Here is a 25,560-nt window from a genome sequence, read left to right on the forward strand (position 1 = left end):
ACCTACAAAAAAAAGCAGGAAGTAAAAATGACGTACTGTTGAAGCTTAACGACGATAGATGGTAGTAAATGCATCGTCTTTATTAAATTCGAGGATAGCACTCGCGAGGGCCGACGGTTGCAAGTGAGCATAAATGTGCGCTAAAGTTATTTGTTATTTGTGAAGCTTAAGAATTTATAGCAATTTAATTAAAGTAGTTCTGCTGCGACGCAGGGGTCATGAGCCCTAGCGACTATATGTTGAAAATTAGGCACCCAGAATATTATACTAATTAGTTGTACAAATAATTCCGATTTTTTAATAACGTCTATCCTTGCGTTCCTTCCTCGTCAATCGCTTTTTAAAATCTATTCAATTTCCAGGACGCAACATTAGAAACGTATAAAAGATAATCTCTTCACTTCTACTGCAAATGCCGTTAGATTATTTGAAAGTGAAAAGTATTTGTCTTGATAGAGAACACGCGAGGTTACGTATATGCATAGTAATAGGCCAAAATCCCGTTTTCACAGTCGCACGCGACAAGCTTGTGCCATAAATTGTTCTTATTATACTTGAAGCTAGTTTTAATAATGAAGAACATCATACAATAGAATTCCATCCGGCTGGCTTTCTCACAGGCTTATAAACGTGCTCATAAAAGAAGAAATAACAAAGAATGTAACAGATTTTATATAGAAAGCAAAACAATATATCAATATGCATATGAAAGATTGAACTTCGAGTCTGTCACTCCCATCATATACCTATAACTGTATCTTCGAACCAGTTACATTAGTCTTCTACAAGATGTATTTATGTATAATCAGAACAAGGATGCCCATAGCCGTTTCCAAAATAACTAAGAAAATTTGATGATTCTCCTCCTGAAAGCCACGTCCTGTATGAGTTACACGCCGGGAACTGGTCGAGTAGAAACTAGTACGATGCCGTCCAGCCACAGCCGGCCCCTGCCCTGGCAGGTCTTTCTATGTGGGTCGTCGTCTAACTGTTCCGGGTACCGCTCCACCGCACCGTCCCGTCCATTAGCCATCAGGCCCTTCTCCTTCTTCAAGAGCATGGCGACAACCACCACCTCTTCGATATTCTTCCTTTTCTTCCTTTTCTTCCTCCTTCTCCTCCACTATCTTGTACTGGTACTCCTTCGTCGTTTTCAACGTTAGTTACTCCATTCGTTAGTCTGTCAAGCTTGTCCCACCCATCCGGGAGGATCCTGACGCGAGTGTCCATCATCTTCGTAGTTGCAGCTCAGTATCAGTTGAGCATTGAGCTGTGCCTTTTCATGTTCTGCGAGAATCACTTGACAAACATTTGAAATACACTGAACCTTCCTTTAACAAAAGACCTAGGGATAGGTCCTAGGAACTGCAAGGAACACAGGATACCTAGAAGACCTGGAGAAGATCATGGGTCGACAGTGATCCCTGGACAGAAAAGTGATCATTGAGAACTGTTATTTAGAGCAACATGTAAGTCTGTCACATAATATTCATAAACACATCACTAAACAAATGAAAATTTATTTAAATAATCCATGCACTAAGTAACACAGCGCCAATAAATTGATAAATTGTTAAGCCCACGTAATCAGTATTACCTGTTAACACAACTTCCCACCTAATCTATGTGCCTCATGAATAATTTATACAAGTAAAAAAAAAAGATACCATGACCAGTTATTATCTCTATCATAGCTACAGTACATATTTCTTGAACGAGGTCAACTGGTCCATTCAGTTAACCTTCACCTAGTCACTAAGGACCTTACCTCAAAGGTCTTTGACCCAAAGCATCCCATAACTCTACTCACGATACCCGTTCGAAAAAGACGAAAATAAAAAAAGATGAAGATACTATCTAATCCTGAACGTACGGTATCGACGCTATGAAATTAAACTCCTCAAACGGAAGCACGATCGTCCAACCTGTCCATATAGCTACTGACTTGACTTGATGAGCCCTGATCCCAGCTCGCGGCACCAAGAGACTCCGTTAGATCGACATCGTCATTTGCTTATAATGTCGTAGCAGTTAGAACTCACATCGTGCACGTTCCCTCTTGCAAAACGGTACCATGCATTCACATAGCCATTTGCGGAAACGTACCGTTCAGTATCAATCCTAAGATTAACATTTTCGTTTTGGCTGACATTCAGTTAGATGCACGCGAGCAAACACGCTACGTATATCCTATACAAGGAATAAATCACCATTCATTTATCTCTGGTATCATTCATAGGATCTAAAAAGATCAAAGAGCACCAAGATCTAGATAGCATCTGCATGAGAATAACTAAAAATAACATTTTATACCGTAGATCGTACGGTTGATGGTCACGGTCCGATATTCGTTCTAGATTTCAATGCTGGTGTTTCGTTTCTCCATGAGCCACATTCTACTTCCTTACTCTTTCGTTTGATCAGGTACCCCAAACTGAGTAAATCACGGAGTAGGAATGTATCTGAGAGGACTTACCTGGAAAGTCAATATATACAGTGTCGACTGAATGAGTAAAGACTGATGACGAGATCAGTAACCGCTATCCACCCACGTCTTTTATTTATGAATTTTGTAGTATCCGCAATTTCGCAGAAGCTCTATAGATCAAGGACTCGGAGTTCCTGGATAATGGTGTCGTGCTTGAAAGCGCGAGTAACAAAATACTATCGCCAAGTATGGCGTCCTCGTCTGGTCTCTTAGAAAAACCTAGTAGAATGCAACTGAGACTCTCTTTTATATCCTTCCTCTTGGTTCAGGATGAAAAACTTTTGAGAGTAATTTTCTTCATGGATTGGTTTCTGATTTCTTTTTATATACTCTAGCTTGTATGATAAGAGGTGACATAACCTTATGTAATGTCATTTGCAATTTCGGTCTTCTTGATCTGCTTGAATGATAATGTGTATGAGTATAGGATGCGGAATTAAATTTCTACAGGAAGTAAGAGTAAATGAATGTGTAATACCTTTCTTCGGGTGTGAGGACGCTGTGGAATTTTTGAAGCTTCCTCTGGAAGCGAGGGCGTCAGTCGGTAAACGGTATGACAATACAAAAGGTATTCGTGTCGGAACGATCACCCGGTGACCTACTGAAGATATGGCTGACGTAACGTTGGGTAACGGTACATTTTCTCTTCTCTTCTTCTCGAGTTCACTGCTGCTGGTGAACGCACAGCTTCTTGGTATTATCCTTCGCCGAGACCTTCCTATAGAGCTCTTCAGGTGTCTCAAGGCCGTCACCTTACGGCGTTGGAAAGTCTATGTGTCATTTCAAAACGAATTTAAGGAGAACTGATATATTAGTTTGAGGCTGTACCAAAGACAGCTTTTAATTGACGAACCTTGAACTTGAGTCTGGATTTAAATCTTTGAGAATTGTATAAAGTGCATTTAATCATGAGGCCTCCTTACATCAGTACAATTGGTGCATAACGAATTAATTCTAATGGCTCGTGTTTTAATCCAAAGAAATTATGGAGGTCACGATGTTCCAGATTATTTTGTTCCATGGTTCCTGAAATTGGGGTAGCTTTAAGAAAGTTTTATATAAATATGAAATTTTACAGACGATTCTTGATTCTTTTAATTAGTGCATGACGAATTGATATTCTATTATTTGAATTTCTTCCTAGGAATACCATGACGTTCGTTATCCGGATCTTGATGATCCTGACAATCTCCGCCTTTGCCCGCGGAGATTTCCTCATGGGCGGTCATTTGGATAACAAAGACTCAAGCAGTGTCACAAAGACGAACAATGAGAATGGAGTTCTCTCAGGAATAGCTGACCTGGATCTTGATCTTACTGCCGAAGAAAGCGCAGCTAGCCCAACGGCCTTGATCCCCGATGGATTGCCAAGATACAGGATACCCGGTTTGTTCGCCTTCAACGGCGGCAAGCCATTTTCCTTGGAAAAGGATCCGATAACTGGAAAAATTGATTTCGAGAAGGCACCGCCATTGAAGGCACTGAATTATACAGAGTACGAGGGTGAGGAAGAGGAGGATGCTGAATTGGATGCTAATGAGGACAACATATCTAAGAATAACGATAATTTGTATAAGAAGAATATTGACAGGAAAGATAACCCCAATACCAGACCTAATGAGATCAATCCGTATTCACCGAGTTTTCATGATTTTCTTAATTTACCTGTTCACTATACATCGGATAAGTACAGCAAAGAGAAATATCCACTGATATCTAGTTCCTATGCTAATACCAAGGTTCAAAGTGGACTCAAGAGCTATAATACATATAATCATAGAACTTATCCAGAACCTACGAAAAAGCCAGCATTGTATTTCACAACTCATGCTACTTATTTGCCCAAGACTACTACGACGAAGCAGCCACCAACTATGAGTTCAAGTACAGAGACGACTACTGTGAAAAGTACTAGTGCTCCTACTAGTACTCATACTAGACCTACTACCACGACTGTTAGTACAACAACTACGACAACTACGACTACTACTACACCACCGCCTACGACTACCGTGTCGACAACGAGAACGACAAAACCAACGACAACAGTTCCACCTAGAGTAACAACTTGGAAACCATCGACGACTATTCGAGTTACCGACGAAGAATCGCATGACTATGAAGATGAGATACTTCCTTTTAAACCTATGCCTGATTATGGTAAGAAGCCTTCGAGTGCTTCTCAGGGTAGCCAGTCTATTCCAAAACCACAATTTGGTGGTTCATTCTTCATGGGGGATGAATACGATGATGGTTATGACTATGACATTTCTGAAGAGGGAAATCAAGATTATACACATACTAAGGATAAGATGAATCCTCCATCACAGACTAGTCCTTCCGTGACGACGTTCTTGTCCAGCAGTACATTCCCTACGACATCTACTACAACTTCAACGACTTCAGCACCATCTACGACAATTACCTCTACTACATTCCAGAGTTTATCCGCGACTCCTGGGGTTAGTACACCTGTTATGGATGAACCTACAAGAAGAAACGATACGACAGATGTTAAGGATGATATAGAGGAGGAAAAAGAAGTTCCTCTGAAAAAACCTGTGATGGAAGTCATGGGACAGATTCCAGTGACGTCACTCCCGTTGGGAGTCAATCATCCGCCTAAACCAATTTATGAGAATTCTAAGGGTAGGCCCTACGTATCTTTTGGAAACGCGAAGCCGATGGAAGATTCTGTTCCGAATCTGGATCAAGGCTTGTCTTATCAGAATGGATTACATCGACGTCCTGTTGAAAGTGCCAGTAATGTTATAGTACCGCCAGATCAGGATACTGTGTCCTTTGTTCTTGGAAACAAGCAAAATGTCGATGGCGGGCATTATATTGGTACTGCCATTCGTGAGAATCCTTATGGTACTAAGAATGAAGCTCCTTTCCGTCCGATATTCTCAGGAGTAGCACAAGTAAATCGACCAGGTCAGGGAAATCGACAAACTGTATTCATGCAAAATCCACCTGTTGCTCTGCCATCTGTAGCCAGCAGTGAATCGAAACCTCCTGCTGTACCTTCTCAACAATGGCAGACTCCTCCGGAAGCAACCCAGAAATTGTCAATTGTTAATGAAATCGAGCCATCGAATCCAGGTCAAGGAACTCTATCGTCATTTTCTGGTATAAGAGTTCCATCACAGGAACAACAAGCACCTTTAGATAATTCGTGGAACGTCCCTGATAATACAGTTTTTTATGATAAATTACAAGAAACGCAACAGAAACAGCAGCAGCACTTACAGCAACAGCAACAACACTTACAACAGCAACAGCAACAGCAACAGCAACACTTACAGCAAAAGCAGCAGCAGGACTTACAGCAGCAGCACTTGCAACAACAGCAACAACAGCAGTACCAACAGCAACAACAAAAACAACAGTACGAACAACAGCAGTACCAACAGCAACAACAGCAGTACTTACAGCAACAACAATTGTTAAATGAATCTGAGAACACCGAACAAAATAAAGAAAATCAGGAAGTTGAAAATGAAGAATATGACACTAAACGCGTCGGTGTAAACAGTGGATATGTCGTATTCCCAGGAAAGACCCAAGATGGTCCCGTCGAGGAACACGTAATAATAATAAATGAATCAGACGGTTCGGTTCAGGAATTACCACCAACCATGAAGGGCACATTATCAACTCCAGCTGCAGCATCAAACGGTTTACCACAATTGTCTGAAAGCCTAACACCACCTGAAGTACCTAAACCAGGTAGCTCCTTCGAGCCACCAAGAGGAAGACCACCATATTACTCGGCTATAAGACAGAGAATACCACCACACTCTAAACCCAGCACATCGGACTCCTTCAAAAGACCATTGCCATACGATCCTAACCTGCCAAATATTCTACCTCAATTCCGACCCAACGCTAAAACTTCCCATGGACATCGCGGAGCAGAATTGATCGGTACGATTCCAGCCAGACCACCTTATGGTCCACCATCTCGTCCTAGACAGCCTTTGCTGTCCAGGACACCTCCGCCACCAGCTCCACCCCCACCGCCGCCTTATCTCCAGAGGCTCAGTCCACCACCGCCACCAATTCATGCACTAAGACTATCATCGTCCTCACCCTCTACCGTGATAGACAGAGAAGGTTCCTCTGAGCAAGACGTACCTTTCAAAAGGTTCCGCGTGCCACCTGCCAACCTGGGTCAAAGTGATCGGTTTCAGGACAGTCGTATCGTCGGGCAGAAGCTACGACTTGAAGGTCAGCAAACAGGTGAAAGATTTTCCGCTGAACCCCCGCTAATTCCACCTAGACCAATTATGACCAACCGAAGATCGGATGTTCCCAGAATCGCTACTTTACAGATGATCCAGCAACGAGGCGGTTTGGAGGAAAGAATCGTTCGACCTAATATGCCACCACCGTTTAAGGTCAATTTCGACACTGATAAAGGTGATAAGGAAGATGATGAAATAGAAAGTGAATTAGGGCCTGACAATGAGACGAATGGCGACGTAAGCTCTACTGAAGAGGATACGGATCATAGAAGACCAGTCTACGTAGTGTATCCAGTAAATTCTGCTGTTAATATACAAAATGATGATTCTCAAGATAAGGATGAAAGTGTCGTAGTAGGTACCAGAGGTCCTAATCGTCCTCTGCCCCCAGATACTTTACCAGTAGCTGAAGAGGATTCAGATGATGATCATAACACAGATTACGCTCCTGTTTTACCACCTAGAAGACACTACCCTGGACCAGCAATAGCATCAGATTTTCCATATCCTCTAGAACGTCCTGATCCATCTTTCTTAAACGTGAGAGAAACGCCGCTTCTCGTACCGTCAAAGGATCCTAAAACTTCTACCAAGGAGCCTGCAGAGTCTAGTTCAGAGATTAAGGACGACGACCGTGACACCAGTGTTAACGTGATCCCATATTTACAAGATTACGTTCCTTTCTCAGCAAAGAAGAGTGATTCGGTCATTTCAGCTACGCTTCACAGATCTCCAGTGTCCACTATGGTAACACCAATTGCCTACGCTTACACACCCACGATAAAAGCATCTCCGTATCCAACTTCGGAGATTCATGTCGAAGACAAAGATATGGATAAGAAAGCTGTGCTACCATCCCAACAGCCTTCGAGTTCATCCAGTTCAGCACCATCCCCACAGAATTTCATGGCACCATTTATGGCGAGTCTCAGTGCAGAAGCGCCCTCGAAGAACGGCTGGAGCGTCGTCGTCAAGCCAGGATCAACGGAGAGGAATCGTTCGGATACCGACAAGGAAGCAGAGTCTAGAGACACAACAGAGAATGAGACACAGACTGAGAAAACTGAATTTGATCCTGAGAATTTCAAGCCTCAACTCTTCGGGGGATTCAAACCGATCTACGAGTTCCCTGTAGACGACGCCGAACGAGATGCAGCAACAATGCCTGCAACAAGGACTGAGAGCTGACCTGGATATTCGTAATCAGGTTTTGCGAATGAATAATAGATTATTTAGACTTAAACCATTTCAGTTAAAATATTTACCATGGTCGATGAGCGATCCGGGCGATCCTGGGAATTAGCGACCGACATATACAAATAATCGCCCGGCGCTCGTTGCCCAATAAACGGTATATTTTTTTGTTTAAGTAATGAAAAGGTAAATTGCCTGAACTTAGACATTAATTCGAGCCGCGCACTTCGGTGGTTGGGAGGATTAATATAATCTTCAGATGGGATTACGAATTGTGCGTTGCTCGAGATCGGTGATTATCATTATTATTATTATTATAATTAGTCGATCTTCGACGTTCCGGCAACGCTGGCCGGATTGTCGAATATTCAACGTGAAGGCACATGATACTAGTTAAATATTTTTTTGCATAAACATGCACACAGACACTGACCCATTCTCTCTATTAGCAATACTACACCCACTTGGTATTTACGTATTTATTTAACGTCAAACGTGTACGATATGTCTCACTTAACAATATAACGTAACATAGCGATAGGACAGAGTAGATAGAAGCTGTATATGTGCGGAATATAAAAAACTGTCTATTGTGAGATAATCCATTTGTTTCTTTAAATAAATATAATTGTTCATCATGTTACCTTATTTACTGCCCTAGACTAATATACTTTGTAATAACGTATTGATATTCAGTTCGGCTAATATTAATATCATACTTGATAAGAGTGACTTAGAGAATAAATTTGTGCGTATTATGTTATAAAGGTAAATGAATTATAAAAAAATCTTTCTTAATCCCAAAGCCTACAGAATTGAAAAATACGGTGACGAGTATAGATTTTACAATATTCTCACATGCCAATCTATCGCGACTCGTCTACTAATACTGATGTTTGTAAACAAAATATCCGTTTAACGAATTAAATGCTTTGTGCTTTAATATCATGGGCGCGAAATAATATTCCCTAAAGCTTTAACGAGTATAAAAGTATTTTGGATGGAGCAATTAACAAGTGATTATAGTTACGTCGGAATGCTTTCATCTGGCATCGAACAGACGTAGATCCAATTTTAGCACAACGTCTCCTTTCTCTACTTCACGCAGTCTGATTCTTTTTTGTATTGGACCACAGGAATCTTTGCTGTCTCTCATTATGTCAGCAACCCTAATCTCAGCACGACCAAGGAATTCTATAAATGATACAAAAAGATTATAAGCGTTATCAGAGTGAATTCGTAGGATAATTAAGTTTTTCGGAGTACAATTAATCATCTGATAGCTCACCATCAGGACTGTAGTATCCCTTATCAAAGACAGTAATGCACAAAGTATCCTCCATGAGATCCTTCACTTGGAATTGCATTGATGCATCCCATAAGGGACAGTCTGTTCCAGAAACTGCATTTGTCCTTTCTTCCTGAGATCCCATAGAGACCTTGCAGAATGTGTTGCACTTGCCTATTTGAGTCATAAGGAAGACAAAATTTAACTTTAATATTTAACCATCTTTTTTTCATTACGAATAAGGATGAAGTATAAAATAGTTGAGAGATAGAAAACAGTGCTTGCTTCTTTGCAGATACAAGGCGTGCGTGTAGATACATCAATTAGTAATTTTTTCAAATGCTAATGAGTATTATGAAGTGGATTAGTCGCACACTAATGGCTTTACCTTGCTTAGAAATGATTAAATCTTCTGCTTCCACTACAACTAGCCATAGGCGGCCCTTTGGGGGTCTCCAACGAACTACAAGCATGCACAACTCTAATTACTCACAAGTGACATGCAAAGTTCAGAGGTGTTATGGAGTCTGGATGTATGCTTAGTAGATGATCTAAGAACCATGTAAAGGATGACCTGATTCGAAACGAGCATTTGAAAAGTGTTAGTAGAAGTAATGGATAGTTAAAGTGGCTGTTTGTCCCTCGTTGTTATTGTAGAGGCTGTCGGAAATCTCATGCAAATGTACTAGGAAACCAAGAGTGACGTGCATATTGAAAAGATCAAGAGGTGTTTTTAAGTGGGTTACGCTCTTGCTTCTGTTACAATTTTATAAAGCTTTTAATAAGAATAAGGAAAGCAGCCAAGCTTTCACGAGCAGCGACGACGACGTCAATCCTTGATCTTACCCGATGATGTTGTTAAGCTGGAACCTTCCAGCACTGTGACGAGGATACGTCCGCAGGCGCCGAATTGAGCCTGTTCTGTTTGCGTACATAGATGAATGTTATTAAGCAACAACACGTTATCGCGTGTCTCTCTTATCAAAAAATTCAAGACAGATGTGTTGTCCTGTGTAATATCATGTTCACACTGACAAAGCTATGTGCTAGACAGGACTGTCGCAACATTCTTCGAACGGAGTAATTAATAAATTCATCAGGTCTTATCGTTTGAAAAATAACAATGACGATTGTGCAAGGACAAGATATCAAATATTGCGACTTTATGTGCACGGTTTATACTTACTCGATCGTTGTCGCTGTAAGTGAGTTTTTTCATTCTCCAAGAACTCTTTACGCGCTTCACTTATTCGCTTGATCCAGAGTGAACACTCACTTGAAGATGGTGCCAAAAGAACTATTATTTTCTTTGAATCACGCAGTCTTATCGTTCTCGATTGATCGGAAGTGTCGTTGTTCCCCGTTTCGGATTCCCTGACGATTGACAGCTCATTCAGGAATATTGGCTGTAAGTAAACTTGGTCAGTATCTGAAAACTCTGAGAACAATACAATATAAAGAAAACGAAGTTAAACGATTTCGTACCTTTCTGTACATTTTGAATTTTTGATTTTCATTTCTCTCAAACGAAAATTGCTGTCCAACTGGCAGTGATTTCGTTGGTTGGGCGAAAAGTAAAAAGTCATTTGTGAGAAAACCAACAAGTTCTTTGCCACTTTTCGCCTGGAGATCAAAACAAAAAATATAATTATTGTCTCCAGTTCAAAAATGAGTACACAAATGTTAATTAATTATTTCGACGATCAACCTTGTGAAGTATTCCATGATGAAGGAATTTTCGTGGACCCAGTGAATTCGTCAGCGAATTGAACACCAATTGTTCCTCGAGACCATCGCACACAACGTGTTTTTGTAGCCACTCGAGTCTGTCACTGTTTTCCTTTTCACGAACGCCCTCATTAACCTGGGTACAAAATTCTTCAGCCTTAGCAAGCGCCTCCTGAAGATACTGTCTATCAGGATGACCCGGAGGCGTATATTCTAAAATCTGTAAAAGTAAACCCACGTCATATCCACCCAACCCGAACACAAACACACTTTTATGTCGTCCAACGTACTTTGCTAACGATCAGCGGATACTTTGTAATACGTTGCATCGGTTTTATAAGAAAAGAGCTAAGTGGCATTCCTTTGGTACGTGGATCCTGTTGGCAAGCTTGAGCCACCTCAAGAAATTCCGGCGAGGTCTCGGTAAGTCTTTGAAGATAAACAGCAGCCGATATTTGACAGCTACAGAATCTCACGTAAGCCGACATTCTTGGAATCTAAAAAAAAGAATACATCACTACAGCATTTAATCAAATAACAAATACTAGACAATTCATTGATACATACGTTCTCGCATAAGATGTCACCAATCATCCTAATAATTCCTCCCTCACTGTTATCCCGCCTTATCCTCAAGGTCCTGAAGAGTGTAAATAATTAAATAAAGCCAGAAATCAAGCCAAGCAAACAATGATCATAGCAATAAAATACAAGTGCATCGTGAGCTTAGCTAAACAGAAATAAAAAATAAATAAGACAAAACCACCTTCCCAACAGCCCAAATCTATCTCTTGTATCTTCTTCTCCTCCACCATTAAAGAGCATTAGCGTATACTCACAATCAAAGCGTGTCCATGACTACATCATGTATCAGTATCCCACCTTTCATTATTTATACCTTAAGAAATTGTCGTTACAGGCAATGATGTCCCTCCAATTGACAAAGATCTTCTCCACCTCGTCCACGGTGAGTACCAAACTTTCCAGCAGAGGTTTTTCAAAGACCTGTTAGAATGATTATACGCAACGATTTTCGAAAAGGATTTCCGATAGCGCGAGTGGGTCAGTACGACCGTCCTCGTCGCTACAGGATCATTTTCATGGATCGTTTCGTTCGATATATATTATACCTCGTGCACGAGCCTCATATCTTCGATGTAAGCCCGTTCGGTCGCAATGAGTTCCTTGATGTATTCCTGACGCTTTCTTTCCGTCGGCTCGAGTCGCGCCAAGAGGATATCGCTCGTCGGCTCAGTGGCTGCACACAAAACGCATACAAGTTTTTTCCCACTGTACCCTCCCCTCGCTCGCCGCATCACTTATTCACCCAGGACGTCAACCCTTCTCTGTATTCTCATAATCGAGTTTCGCTCTCGCTCCTTTAACCTTGAAATAGTTTTCGCATCTGGTACTATGAGAGGACTGTGAGAAGGATATGAGGTGGGACTAAAGCGTTTCTCCTTCGCACTAGGTCCTATACCGTTACCTTCTCGAAGAAGCTTTACGTTGGTGCAGAAGATGAAAACTCGGCGAGTGAACGATACGTTACAATAGATAGATATTTTATTTTGTTCGATCGTATATATATATATATATGTTCGTATATATATATATATATTCATAATTATATTTATATTTTTTTCTTCGTATATATATATATATATCAGACGACAAGAGAGATTCGTAACGAATGCGAACAAAAACATTGACACGTGGAAGATCTCGCCCAGGGTGTCGAGATATTCTCGTCGACTAAACAAACCCGCATTGACAAGAACCCTCGCATCCTGGATGAGCATCATCTCCACGCTTTGTTCACACTTTCACAATACTTCGCTGTCGGTTCTTATTGAAATTCTCACGCTATAACATCGAACAATCAATAGGGATACTTCGATCGTAACAAATTGAGGAATGGCGCCTTTGCGTTTCCACCTACACTTTTTGTCTTCATAATAATAGGTACATAAACACACAGGTGTTTCTCTTTTTTTTGCACTATCTACGCGTTTCAAAATCTTACACGTACATACTCAGTTACATTGCGGCTCGCCTGGTCCGCGGTGCACGTATACAATACGGCTATACGTGTTCGTTATATGGGAAAAGTTTCAGAGCGCTGATTAAGTATTAAGTATCTGAGCGCACAAGATATTATTATTATAATTATTATTATTAATATTATTATCATCATTCCCACCATTCATTCTTCTTCCTTTATCCTCTTCATTAAGCCGTCACTCTACGAGGATCACGAGAGAAGAAGAAGAAGGATAATGAAGTGACGCAATGAGGTCTCAGGGAAATATTAATATAAATTCGCACGCATACTACTGTTCACCTTTATAGACTGACAAAAGCAAAGACAATCGGATCTAAAAGTGACAACGAAAATAGAGCGAACTGTCAAAGTGACAGAAGTGGTGTCCGGTGTTATGTTGATTCGATTGTCATTCGACTGGGTTGAACGATGCTAAGCCCATTGGCCTCTTGCATATCAATTCGCTCTATTTTATTTGTCATGATCATCCTGACGTCCTCGAGGTAAGTCAAGCAGTAGCGCGAGGCGTCCTGGAGAGCCAGGAAAAAAATAGGACTAGGACTCACATGAGAGAAAAAAAAAAGAAGGTATGCTTCAACCCTTTCAGAATTAATCTCTAATTTCTCTATCGACTATGTATATGGTCTAGTAGCTCCTTGTACTCGTCTACGTATCTAGGGTCTTCCGAATCGCTTTGGTGACCCGTTTAAGTTTAACCAAAGGTAGAAAAAACAAGGCCCGTCCTTATCAGTATATACGGTTCAGTTAGCGCTACTACAGGACAAGCGTAATATTTCTATTTTTATTGTTTTCGTTTTTGTATCATATACTTCAGAACGTAACGCGACTAGAGGCTTGACGATGAATCTAATACGATTCGAATGCGGGTGATTCGTAGTAGTAGTAGTAATACAGGCGCATTCACTCGAATCGCATTGATTCGAATGGAAGTTGGTATCTAAAGATCTTTCGGTTACCATCGCAGAACGATCAATCGTCTCTTGAACAATATTGCATTCCAGAACAAATTGCCAAGATTGTCCTCTGAGCGTGGAGAATCGAGAGTTCCATCTCTAGTTCGCGCTACGCAACCATCGGGTGCCAATTGTGCGCTTGCGAGTCGAACGCAAAGAATACAAAACGCTTTTAACAAATTGCTCGAATTACTTATTAAAGTTTCTCTTAAATAGCATAGTGAGACGTAACGTGATACCGAAGAACAAAAGTATGATCAAAGAGCAAAAAGTGCACATACCCAACGCTATCTCAAGGTATTACAATATATAATTGACACTTTCGCTCTTCGCCAAAACGTACCAAATCCGCTTATCCTCTAAATCTACTCTGTGTTACATCGCACGTCGCATAAGCAGTCCCACCACCCAAGAGGATTCAGCACATAGATCCTGACTGGATCGGGATTGTCCTATACCTTGTACAGTACTTCAAGATATAGGAACGATTGATCGGTCACGGGAAAAGTAGCCAAAGCCGGACAGGGAGGTTAGGTAAGGGAAATGGACAACAACATTACGAACAAGGTAATAAATACATACGGTTAATATTAATGATTTTACTCTCCGGTCGATCGAGGAGTCGGGTTAGCGTCACGAGGTTGCGAGAAATTTCAATCTTTTTTTTATACGACCTACCCCGCTCCATGGTAGGATGCTAGGACGCAGAGAAAGACAGATAACGTTATATATATAGAGAGAACAATTAAATTATTTAAACTCTCTCTGCATCTCGATCCACCGTGACTTTTGCAGGGTTTATTATAACATGGCCGTCAGTATTGCTCTCTGGATATGTGACGTTGAAATTTCTCGCAGTATGCATCCCGCGAGGCTAAGAGCCAAGAGATAACTACAATTTTTTTTTCTTTTTTTCGTGAATAACGTGGATTAGTATCGTTCTCGGCCGCTGGACTGCCGCCATTGCTATCCTTATGCTGCGTGTGAAGTAGAGAGGCGACACAGGACAATTAGTACAGTGAATACTGTGATCGATGAGATTACATGCTCTCTCTCTCTCTCTCTCTCTCTCTCTCTCTGGCTCTCTCTGGCTCTCTATTTTTCCTTCTCTTTCATTCTTTCTCATTCGTTTCATTAAATGCACGTGAAACTTCTAAAAACCACACTACTGTTAGTAAACGACAGGATGAGTACAGGTTTGCATTTGCTTAGGGAACCATAACCGTAAATTCCACGGAGTATTTGTATACGAGTACACAGAGAGTAATTTTCAGCGAGAACAGTTAAACGAGATAGAAAAATGATTATTTAAATAGAGAGAGAGTTAGCGGAAGGATGTAGAGTTTCCAACGTGAAGGTAGAAATGCGTATTTGCAGGTCGTTGTAACAAGCTCATTTATTCGATGGGCACGTAGAATAACAATGTACATCACAAGTGATGATGACTCGACTTTTATATACAGAAACAGAATAGTGACTCTATTATCATATTTAACGAAGTATCTATAACGCGATAGACTCCATGCAGTGTATTGATTCTGAGAGTTAAGTATTTATCAACGTAAAGATTAATAAAGTTTCGTCTATTGATTTAAAAAATGATAAACATTGGCATGGGACCCATCGTTCGAGTCTCGCGAGAGATGATTAGATACAATGGAAAGAGAAGAAAGAAAAAAAGAGATAGAAAATATAACGGGGATACAAAATGAGATTCGCGCTATTCCGTAAGATCACCCGGAGATTCCATCACCGTACAATTTAAGCACATTGTCGACTATAGGTCTTGTTTTTTTTTGTTTTTTTTTTTTTTTAGTGGGAGAGAATGTTTGAAAGTTTCACAGATTTACTTGGGACGTATTGAGGCCGATTCCTTCCAGAGTAGACGGCTTACTAGTAACATTTGCTGACAGATGTACCACGATAGACGAGATAAGATGTAATAGCGTGTCTAACAGAGCCGCGCCGCGGTTGGGTCCCTGCCTTTTTACATTTGCGCAGTAGACACGCACTAGGAATCGATCAAGGATTCGCGTTCTGGGCAGTATACACCGGCAGTATTGTTGGTTCCTATAACAACAGACAGACGTAAGCCACAACCATTTACCCGTTACAAGAACAATTTGAAAAAAAAAACAGCCCGTGTCAACCGCAACAATATACCAACATGTGAAATGAGCTTATGAGAGAAGCTAAGTATGATCCTATTGCTAGAATTATATGCGTGTGATTAAGATCGTGGCGTTCGTTTGACTGCTATTATCCGGCAGCGACAGGAGACAAGAGATAAAAGATATGGAAAAAAATAAATGAAAGACAAAAAATAAACATGAAGATTCAATTTGATGACGTCGCTCCTCTGCTTGATAATCCACGATCTCTTGGTTGGTCTTCGTCGAATTAAATGAATTCTACGTGGGGATCGAAGACACGCGAAGCAAGAAAAAATTGATTTCTTTTTTCATTCTCCGATTATTCAATCGTCGCATCGTATCGTCTATCGTTAACGTAGATCTAGAAGTAGGACTACTTACACATGGGAGATACGTAGCTACTAGGAAAAACTCCTGACGTCCCGTTCAGTTCGCCTCTCCACCAAGATGCGTCGTCCTTTGAGATTACTGATATTACGTCACCCTTGTCAAAGCTAATCTCGTCCTCATTTTGTGCACGGAATGGATACAGTGCCATTACTCGTTCTGTTAGGAAGAAAACAGTTTTCGCATATGTATTAACGTGTGCTCATCGAATGTGTATCTAATAAACAAGTTCCAACAAAAATCGGTCATGGTTCAATATCGATATTTAATTTCAATTCACAAATTTATATTGACTCAAAGGAATTAATGCAATTATTTATAATATCTTTTTACTTACCGACATTAGGATCAGTTGGCGAATCTTGATATCTATGAGACACAGGCGTACTACGATTGCTGCTACTTCCCAAAGGTTTCACATAAGACGCAGGGAACCATCCGATCTGTCTCTTCTTACCACGAGCCTATAGGATAAAAAGAAATAAAAATATTATAATACTATGCTACTACGATGATAGTCGTTTTCAATTGATCAATCCTCCCAACCTGTAGTTCACCTTCCCACCATCCTGACTCGGTCTTCTTGCGTATCATGATAAGTTGCCCTCTTTGCAAATTCAATTGCTCAGCACTGGTTGCTTGGTAAGGTGCGATTACTTGCACGATTTCTGGTTTCTTGCCACGTCCCTGTGAAGGCAGATTATATAAGACGACATATAAAATTAAGTAAGCATACGTAAGTTTACGTGCACTTGTATCACGCTTATTAGATTTATGAAAACTGTACTGAAGAAACGTGAGAGTATCTTTACAATAATGAAGTAAAAAAATAATACACGACTAACTATACTAAATTTCACACGATGAGACACTACAATAAGGGTTTGATTGCTAATGATCAGGCAGTAGAAGCAATGTGACAGAAAACAAACACAAAGTGTGGAATATACCTTGGGATACTTTGGTGGATTCAGCGATAAAGGCAGCATCCAAGAAAAACGAGTGTATCCGCATATATTAATATATACAATCAACTCGAGATAAGGTGGTGAGAATATTGTATGTGCGTACAAGTAATATCGAGATACATTATAATCATTTGGTACATGTGTATACCTGCTGAGCGGACATGGCAGCAAAATCAGGAAGTTCCGCTCTGTCCTCTGCAGCAGCCCTTTCATCTTCAAGCTGCTCCGCAGTTTTCTCCGTCGGCTAAACACATGTGCCACGTTTCTAGCTTACTGTTATTGGAGCTTATGTTAGCGCGGAAAATTATGCCGTTTTGGATATAAACATTTGGCAATAATTTATCCATAGGTAGTAAGGAGCATTGTGTAAATTCTCTAGCGTAATAGTAACAAGTACTAATAAAAAAAATTATTAGGAAATATACACACCGGCGGTGTCCCTTGCAAGGAACCAGCGGAAGACGTGACCACACGGGCTGTCTGCTGTTGAGCAATTTCAGTTTCCAATTCCGCCTTGATGATCTCTGCAGGTGCGGAAATCGCACTCTCATCAGAAATGTTAGTGGGCGCAATCGCGGCCTGACAATTCGCACACGTTAGATATTATGATCACACAGAATAGTAAATAGGAGTGATGATAAGGTTGCTAAAAGAACACATGCTGGGATAGTAGGAGGCAGATGAAATTGCTCACTTGATTAGGATCTTCGCACTTTTCCACGTAGTTTGATGGGAATATGCCAGTTCTGTTATCTATGCAACCTGTCCACCAGTCGCCTTCCTTTTTGACGACGAGTATAACTTCACCCTGGTTGAAACTCAAGTCTCCTATTTCGTTCGATGCGTATTGATACAAAGCCATGTAATACTCATTTAGATCAGTCGCACTGGTAACTGCGGGTGAAGACAGTTCACCGCCATTTGTCGTTGCCGTCGTAGGTTTTACATATGACTTTGGAAACCATCCTCTAGCACCGTTAAGTTCACCGTACCACCAGTGCTCCTGAAATTATCAATTGTTGACGATTGCTCATTATTTTCATTATTGAAATTTTTTAAATTCTCCAAACTATCAATAAAATAACTAACCTGTTGCTCCGTGACGTCAATGACATCTCCCTTAGCAAAGGATAAGTGTTGTTCGATAGTCGGACGATACTGGTACAAAGCTATAGCTTGAATATTGCAGAATACACCAAGACCTGAAGTTGGTATGATTGGATCAACTACGGGACCTTCGCCTCCCAGAGATCCAGCATCCGATACGTTTTCTGGTACTTCAACGATTTCTCTATAGGTAGAAATAATAAATATTTTGATATACTGAAATATCAAACGCAAATTTTATCGTTAGCAAAATAATAGTTGACGGATAAACATACTCCAGGGTTCTTTTCTCAACACTATCTTGGTGGATGAAGTTATCATTGTCAACAACACCAGTATCAAGAGGTTCTACGTAAGACTCCGGGAACCAGCCGGTCTTGCCACGAATCTCTCCAGCCATCCAACCAGGTTCCGCGTTCTGCACTGGTGGTACCAGGATGATGTCACCAGGTTGAAAGGATATTTCATCCTGATTACGCGCGACGAACTCGTATAGTGCTCTGTATTTAACTACTCCAGTATTATCAGTAGCAACAGTGGGAGTCTCCGGTACGACAGAAGTATTTTCGATCGGCCAGGAGTTCTGTTCAGTCGTGCCATCATCACCCCACGTGCTCTCTCCCCATGTAGACGTGGTGTAATCAGTTGATCCTTTGGAAGCGCGTAGCTCAAGCACGTTAAGTCTTTTATTGTCAAATGATTTGTAGAGTATTCTACACTCAGTAATCAGGTTTTTCATTTGATTTCTGACATCTTCCAATTGGCTGTTGTTATTCTCGATGTCAGACATCTTGCTGTCGATCTACAGATGAAAAGTGCAATGAGTCGCTGAGGTTTCCGAGCATAATGTATACTAAAAAATAATTGCAACATACCTGTTGTTGCAAATCGGCAATCTTATCTTTCATTTGTTTCAACGTAATTTGTTTATTAGCAAAGGCCATTTTAATCGCCTCTTGACCAACAGCATCCTGTGCTGCGTTTATCTTATTTTTCGCTTCAATTCTGGCCTTTTCTTGACTCAGAGCTAATAATCTCTGATTCTGTTCACGGAGTTTATTCTTTAGAGCCGTCATTTCTTGGAGTTGCGCATCACGAGTCGAGCGCATTCCATCGATAGTTGTTTTAACGCCAGAAACACCGACTCGGGTGTCACAAATCTTCTGGGACAATTCTTTTACTTTGTCATTCTGTGAATCAATATTAAGCGATTCTTCGAATTGCTCGTGAGTATTGATATCAAATGGAAGATGATGCAATAACTTACCAAAGTACCAAGTTCTATAGTGAGACTCTGATTTTTAGCTTTCAACTTAAGGAGAATGTCCTGCTCCTTTTGGCGCTGAGCTTGAAGTTCCTGAGACTTTTGTTTCTCCCATTCAAGCTGACGTTGCCTTTCCATTTCTCTGTGAAATGTTATATAAAAACAAACGGTTCATTGTTGGAACAGCTAGAAGATCACGTTCTGAGTCGTAAAAATTTAGAATGTGTCGTAATTATCTTACTTTCGTGCAGCCTCCCTTTGCTCCTGAGCTCTTTTTCTCTGCTCTTCTTTTTCCTGTTCGATTTCCTTCTGTCTCATCATCTGCTTTTCAATTTCCGCCTGTCTACGTCTTTCCTGCTCCAATCTGGGTGGTCAAAGGTCAATCATTTTTTTAAAATTTCTATGAAGACTATTTGACTCAAGCAAGAAGTATTTCTTTTTAATTACCTGATTTTCTCTTGCTTCTCAGCTTCTTCCCTTTCCTTTCTTTCACGCTCTTCCTGTTCCTTCCGCTGTATCTCCAAGAGAGCTTTGCGCCTACGTTCCAATTCAGCCTGTCCCTTTTCAAAGTTTTCTTTACGTTTATCCTCAAAAGACGTCTATCCACAAACATATAATATCATAAATGAAAAGATTGCCTCAAGGAGTTGTTTAATAAATTCTTCGTCTGAATAGCTAACCCACCTGTGGCATTCCTGCTGAGGGATCAACATTTTCCGGAGCACCTTGAGAAGCAACGCTGCTTTGTCGTTGTCGTCGAAAAGTAGGTGGTATAAGTTCAAGCGGAAGTGCTGAAGGTATTTTTTCACCAGCTTTAGCCATATCGCAAAGATGCATGGCGAGGACGAATTCTTCGCATCCTAAACGACCATCCGAGTCCATATCCGAGAGAGCCCTGATTATAGATGTAACAAGGAAAATTAAATAACCGCCAAAAATACGTAGTCTAAATACCTATAGTGACTTGGAGTAGCAAAGCAAGTTACCAAATTTGTGCCAATATTGGCTGCGGTAGCTGTGACTGCACCATAATATTTCTTGCCTGCATCCCGGACAAGAATCCTGACCTGGTCCTGTCCCAAGTATTGAACACCTGAGTATATTTCAACTTCGTCTGATGGGGTACAGCCCATTCGACCTGGGGTGAGCCTACGGAGTGCTGGCTATGCTGACTGTGTTGGGAATCCACTGAACCGACTCTGTCTATGCTAGGTGGTCTAGTGGTTGTACTCATCGGTGTACTTGTTGATACTGGTGTGTGAATACCATTCACAGGTGGTGACGTATAAGGTACGCTCGGTGGAATTGATGTCGTAGATAAAGGCAAATTGTTCACCGGTGCAGCAACTGCAATTCCTGACGATCAATGTAAGGAGATTTTTTGAACATCACAATTTGAAAATATCAAAAGGTATCCTAGTGCAAGCAAATATTGTCTCTACTGTGAAACATACCGGTACCCATCGGCGGTATGGCTGTCATGGTAGGTACCGCCATTGGTGGAGCAATTCCTGGTGCCACAGCCATTGGCATAGTCGATCCAGGAACTCCAAAAGCAGCAACCGGTGCGGGTGTACTTAGAGGTGCAATCGGTGCAATGGGTGGAACCGATGGTGGTATACCTACTTTAAAAAAGGAGAATCAATTTTTCTACCAATCAGTTGCAAATGTCAAGGTAAACTAGAAATTAATCAAATACTTTTAGCTCAAATGCGCACGCATAATTAAACACTGTTGACGTGTCAATCAACACAATGCCGACGCTTAATATACTATTTGACTAGAGTCACAACGATCGAATTAACACGTAGATAAATTGCATTAGCGATTTAAAAAAGCGCTTAACAAAGACCAAGGACAGTGACGGGCTGAATAGCAAACCCGTTAAGGGTCAAAGGCCAATGCTTACTGCTGGTAAAATTTTATTTTATCAATGCTGAAAAATACCTTCGGATAAATCGAGGTCGAGTAAGTCTGTAAAAAGAGAGTTGAGTACTATGAGACCCGATCACTCTATACGCTATATAATTTCTTCTCACGTGGTATCTGATGTATGAGTTCCACAATTTGAATTACACTTTTTGTTATGATTATGATAATTATATTCTATTTAATGATTATGAACGTCTTTCAAGTTTGTAAATATTTTTAACTGAGTATTCGTACCTATTGCAGATGAGACTGTCATTGGCTGCACTGGCTGTATCGGTGGTATAGCAGGGACCGGTGCTGCTTTTACTGGTGATATACCACCGACTGGACTATTTGGAAATGATGGTGGTGCTGGTTTAGGCGGTGGACCACCGATCAATGGAGTGGAACCTAAAAATTCATATTTCTTTAATTATGGTTCCAAAGCTCTATTATGAAGGCACAGCAAAGTAGGTTTGCAGCAAGATCAGATGACAAATCAAATTTACGATAAAGCACAAACGATTGTTAGGCAAAAGCATTAAGTATCAGTGTAGTCGGGCGAAAGATCAAAGTATAACTTTAGCCGAAGCGTGCTTGTATCTCGTGTATGTCCGGATATTTCAATCCAGGACGTACCAATGTTCGTCGGTGGTGCAGGTCTTTGAGGTGCGCCACTGCCAATCGTGGAATTATTTGCAGTTCCTTGGTGCAGCACAAAAGACAAGACAAAGCGTTGTAAGACTTGTGCAGTATACAGTGCGTTTAAATAATGAAAGTTCACAGAGATGAGTAATATTGAGAAGTAGAGGAAATAAGAGAAGTATACACGAAGAAAGTTAATTTATTTTTTTAATAAAAAACACGTAATACTCGATGTCGGAGAACTCGTAATTTGGTCTCATCAGATATAATATGAACATACCAATGGACACGGGTGGCGGTCGTTGAGGTATCCCAGAGAACCCTTTACTTGTGAATCCTAACGGACAACAGATACGTTATCACACTGATATTGAAATTAAAAACGAATTTCACCACTGATAAGCACAGAAGAAAATAATAAAATCTTGAAACTTTGGTATGCATTAACAAGAATCTTATTAGTCCGGTATAAAGAATTATATGTTACTCAAGTCTTGGGTATGACAAACAGGCAGAAAATAAAAATGATAAGTTAAAATTGCACAAATAATTCAAACAATCAGTCTGATTATTAATTGGTCGAACACGCTGATAATTCAGTTATTTAAGAAACTTAGAGATAACAAGTCAAGGAGACTCTGACATATGTCTAACATACCCATTGAAGGGGGTGCAGGTCGAACGGGTGGCTTCGACGATGTGTGAGAAGTGACGTGTGTACTGGCAGCCGGATTCTGTCTACTTTGTTGTGAGGCTACGTGGTGTAAAATACATAGATTCATACAGAGACAGTGCTGCTAGTTAGTTACCGAGCTCTTAGTGCTATACATTAATTGTCAGTAATATTATGCAGATATCAATGTATATACTGCTGAAATGTTAGCATGTTAAGATAAGATTCGATTGAGAATCGTTGTTCATTTTATGAGTATGAGTAACTAATGGCGATATGTCAAACCCTTGCAAAGAGACACTAATAACATTAGCACCAATGCATTCTGGCTTTATAAATACAGAGTGTTATTAACAATTCAGACTGGACATGCTGCGGGTGGTACTTGCTAGTACCTAGGAGCAGGATATTTGGCAGTACACGTTTTAAGCTCAACCGTTGTAATTGGGATACTAATTTTGACGGCACGTTTGGGATTCGCGAACAGTTCAGAATTCACTGAACTTACCAAGTGGCATTGTCATAGCAGGTATAGGCCTTGCCGGATGACCCGGTGGACCTGCTAGGCCTATGAGAGGTTGTGCTACGGCTGCGGGTGCAGAACTGTATCCCATCAGAGGCTGTTTAGGCCCGATCCCATTCAGATTAACCAAGGAAGATATTCCGGCTTGCGCTGGCATCATGCCTCCATTCGTTAGATTACCAGTTCTTCCATCTTTACCAAGCAGTTTACGTTATTTAAACGTGCAATATGCCAATGCAATCGATCGTGAATATACTCGAGGAACCCTTAGTACGTTAGATTACGTGTATGCGATAGATAAGATAGTCTGTATGTTATAAGTGTACAGTATTTACAGTTAATTGTTTTCTAAAGTATTTCAATAATGCAAATTACTTTACAGGCATATTAACGCTGGCCCGATATATGAATTGTCATGCTCTGTGATATCTTATTCAAGAGTTTTAATTACATTACTATAAAATGGTCGAATGTAACGTTCACTAAAAGTAACAATTACGTTCAGTCGAGTCCAGAAATTCAAATACTTGTAGGTATTTGTTTTATTAAACTCACCACTTGAAGCAGGCTTCAAACTTTGCACCAAAGACGGTGGCAATGTGTTTGGAATCTCAAATCCCCGTAACTTCAGATTTATTAATTTGCAAGCAATGCTGAACTCATTCAAATCCATCTTTCCATCAGCGTCTGTATCCGATAGTCCCCTGCATATCAAACCATTTACTCAATTCATTTGAATCACAAACTTGCTTGTAAGACTTAAGACAAATTAACTCAATTTTTTTTAAAGTACATTGAAAGTCAATATATTCACATACCATATCTGCCCAAGAACTGCTGGAGGAAGCTGGGACTGGAGTAGAAATCCTTTTGCTTGTTCTCCAGTTACAACTCCATTTATTGGTTTCAGGGAGTTGAATTGCTCCTGATAACGTGTACGCTCCCGAGGTTGGATAACCCAGGGATCGACACCTGATAATGAAGAAACTTATTAGAAAAATGTCACCTTTTCATCACAATGCGTTATTTCATCTGCCATAAACGATTAAAGTTACTATTTCCTCTGTATCAAACATTTCTTAAAGGCTGATCATCATTTAAGAAATTCTTACGTAAATTGAATTTTTATGACCCTTTAAATGATTATTATCTCTTATTAGATAAATTAGAAATATTGACACTTTCAGATACAGGTAACCAATTAATTTAAATATTTACCAAGTGCCTGAGCAGCAGCCATCTCTAGTTTTATGTTCGAAGCACTGAGAAAATCCTGTAAGAAACCCGAAGAAGACGTTTGTATGAAACATCCCCAGGAACATGATGAAAAACTGATTTCAAGGTTATGCGGTCGGGATCGATCTAATTTCCGCAAGAGTAAAAAGGCAAAGGTCAAGGAAAGTGATCCAACTCTCGAATCAAAGACGTCAATGATATAATACGAGAACAAATCAGCGTAATCCAATCATGGGGTAAAACTCAATTAAATGAACGAGGAAAGGTTGAGAACCTGAGATTGATCGAGGTGTCAGCATGCATGAAAATCAAGGGAGATTCTCTTACACGCACCTTCGCAAGTGTATCTCCGAAGAACTATTCGAACTGTTGACCCACCTAAATCATCACTAAATGGAATGCATCGTTATACACCGCGTTGGGGATCGTTGATTATCACGAAAACGTCTCGCGAAATTCGATGACACCAGCAGAACACAGAACTGCCCACTCTCGCTGACGTACGTCACTTTGAAGACTTCGGCTGTTTTCGGAAATCTTCGGCAGGGATCGATAACCGACATCCCTTCGTGGATCTTCGGCCCATCTCGCCATTCTTCGACGTTTTGCACATATATACATTCACCGCCAAAAAATATAAATTCTAAATCAGGTTCATGCAAAACCGCAATTGGGCGAAAATCTTTAAGGTTTTATATTCTTTTATTCTCGCATCTGTCAAAAAGACCTT

General features: G+C 40.5%; 3 protein-coding genes across 32 annotated transcripts; 1 reads left to right on the forward strand and 2 right to left on the reverse strand.

Annotated features, from left to right (window-relative positions):
* Window positions 1–1,291: 1,291 nt before the first annotated feature.
* Window positions 1,292–3,919, reverse strand: LOC107265160. Its single transcript, XM_015734294.2, has 4 exons — window positions 3,790–3,919; window positions 3,342–3,514; window positions 2,967–3,258; window positions 1,292–1,424 (listed from the first exon to the last, which is right to left on the reverse strand). The coding sequence occupies exons 2-4, from the start codon at window positions 3,396–3,398 to the stop codon at window positions 1,405–1,407; spliced, it is 369 nt and encodes a 122-aa protein (XP_015589780.1). The 5' UTR covers window positions 3,399–3,514; window positions 3,790–3,919; the 3' UTR covers window positions 1,292–1,404.
* Window positions 1,332–8,570, forward strand: LOC107265149. Of its 2 annotated transcripts, XM_025082345.1 has the most exons (3): window positions 1,332–1,469; window positions 3,633–5,738; window positions 5,775–8,570. In XM_025082345.1, coding segments are annotated over exons 1-3 (4,260 nt in total). In that variant the 5' UTR covers window positions 1,332–1,467; the 3' UTR covers window positions 7,927–8,570. The 2 variants fall into 2 exon arrangements, with proteins under 2 accessions (XP_024938113.1, XP_015589758.1); XM_015734272.2 differs by having other exon boundaries at window positions 3,633–8,570.
* LOC107265146 (intersectin-2) lies at window positions 8,397–25,446 on the reverse strand. 29 transcript variants are annotated; one of them, XM_015734249.1, is made up of 37 exons: window positions 25,164–25,446; window positions 24,813–24,867; window positions 24,413–24,566; window positions 24,150–24,298; window positions 23,580–23,786; window positions 23,057–23,152; window positions 22,679–22,735; window positions 22,393–22,458; window positions 22,009–22,164; window positions 21,790–21,816; window positions 21,297–21,464; window positions 20,829–21,198; window positions 20,527–20,737; window positions 20,290–20,441; window positions 20,084–20,206; window positions 19,846–19,984; window positions 19,454–19,768; window positions 18,854–19,380; window positions 18,561–18,762; window positions 18,166–18,474; window positions 17,901–18,050; window positions 17,620–17,715; window positions 17,454–17,462; window positions 17,050–17,190; window positions 16,841–16,967; window positions 16,498–16,662; window positions 12,079–12,206; window positions 11,847–11,953; window positions 11,516–11,588; window positions 11,239–11,445; window positions 10,929–11,168; window positions 10,706–10,843; window positions 10,407–10,626; window positions 10,067–10,141; window positions 9,609–9,683; window positions 9,221–9,394; window positions 8,397–9,126 (listed from the first exon to the last, which is right to left on the reverse strand). In XM_015734249.1, exons 2-37 carry the CDS (start codon window positions 24,832–24,834, stop codon window positions 8,975–8,977), a joined length of 5,727 nt encoding a protein of 1,908 aa, XP_015589735.1. In that variant the 5' UTR covers window positions 24,835–24,867; window positions 25,164–25,446; the 3' UTR covers window positions 8,397–8,974. The 29 variants fall into 29 exon arrangements, 28 of the variants coding, with proteins under 28 accessions (XP_015589735.1, XP_015589733.1, XP_015589734.1 ...); XM_015734247.1 differs by having other exon boundaries at window positions 21,297–21,467; XM_015734248.2 differs by having other exon boundaries at window positions 21,297–21,467; window positions 25,209–25,405.
* Between the last annotated feature and the right edge of the window lie 114 nt (window positions 25,447–25,560).

Source organism: Cephus cinctus, unplaced genomic scaffold (genome assembly GCF_000341935.2).
Source record: "Cephus cinctus unplaced genomic scaffold, Ccin1 Ccin1_scaffold0215, whole genome shotgun sequence".
Taxonomy (NCBI): domain Eukaryota; kingdom Metazoa; phylum Arthropoda; class Insecta; order Hymenoptera; family Cephidae; genus Cephus; species Cephus cinctus.

What these genes read in the sequence shown, in the direction of transcription:
- LOC107265160 (XM_015734294.2), bottom strand. Translation starts at nt 3,398, where the DNA reads ATGATTAAATGCACTTTATACAATTCTCAAAGATTTAAATCCAGACTC. An exon ending in AATCCAGACTCAAGTTCAAG is followed by an intron (nt 3,259 to 3,341) that starts GTTCGTCAATTA and finishes AATGACACATAG; the next exon opens with ACTTTCCAACGCCGTAAGGT. An exon ending in GTCCTCACACCCGAAGAAAG is followed by an intron (nt 1,425 to 2,966) that starts GTATTACACATT and finishes TTTTCTGTCCAG; the next exon opens with GGATCACTGTCGACCCATGA.
- LOC107265146 (XM_015734247.1), bottom strand. Translation starts at nt 24,834, where the DNA reads ATGGCTGCTGCTCAGGCACTTG. An exon ending in TTGCCGATTTGCAACAACAG is followed by an intron (nt 19,381 to 19,453) that starts GTATGTTGCAAT and finishes TTTCATCTGTAG; the next exon opens with ATCGACAGCAAGATGTCTGA. An exon ending in AGTGCGAAGATCCTAATCAA is followed by an intron (nt 18,051 to 18,165) that starts GTGAGCAATTTC and finishes GCGAATTGTCAG; the next exon opens with GCCGCGATTGCGCCCACTAA.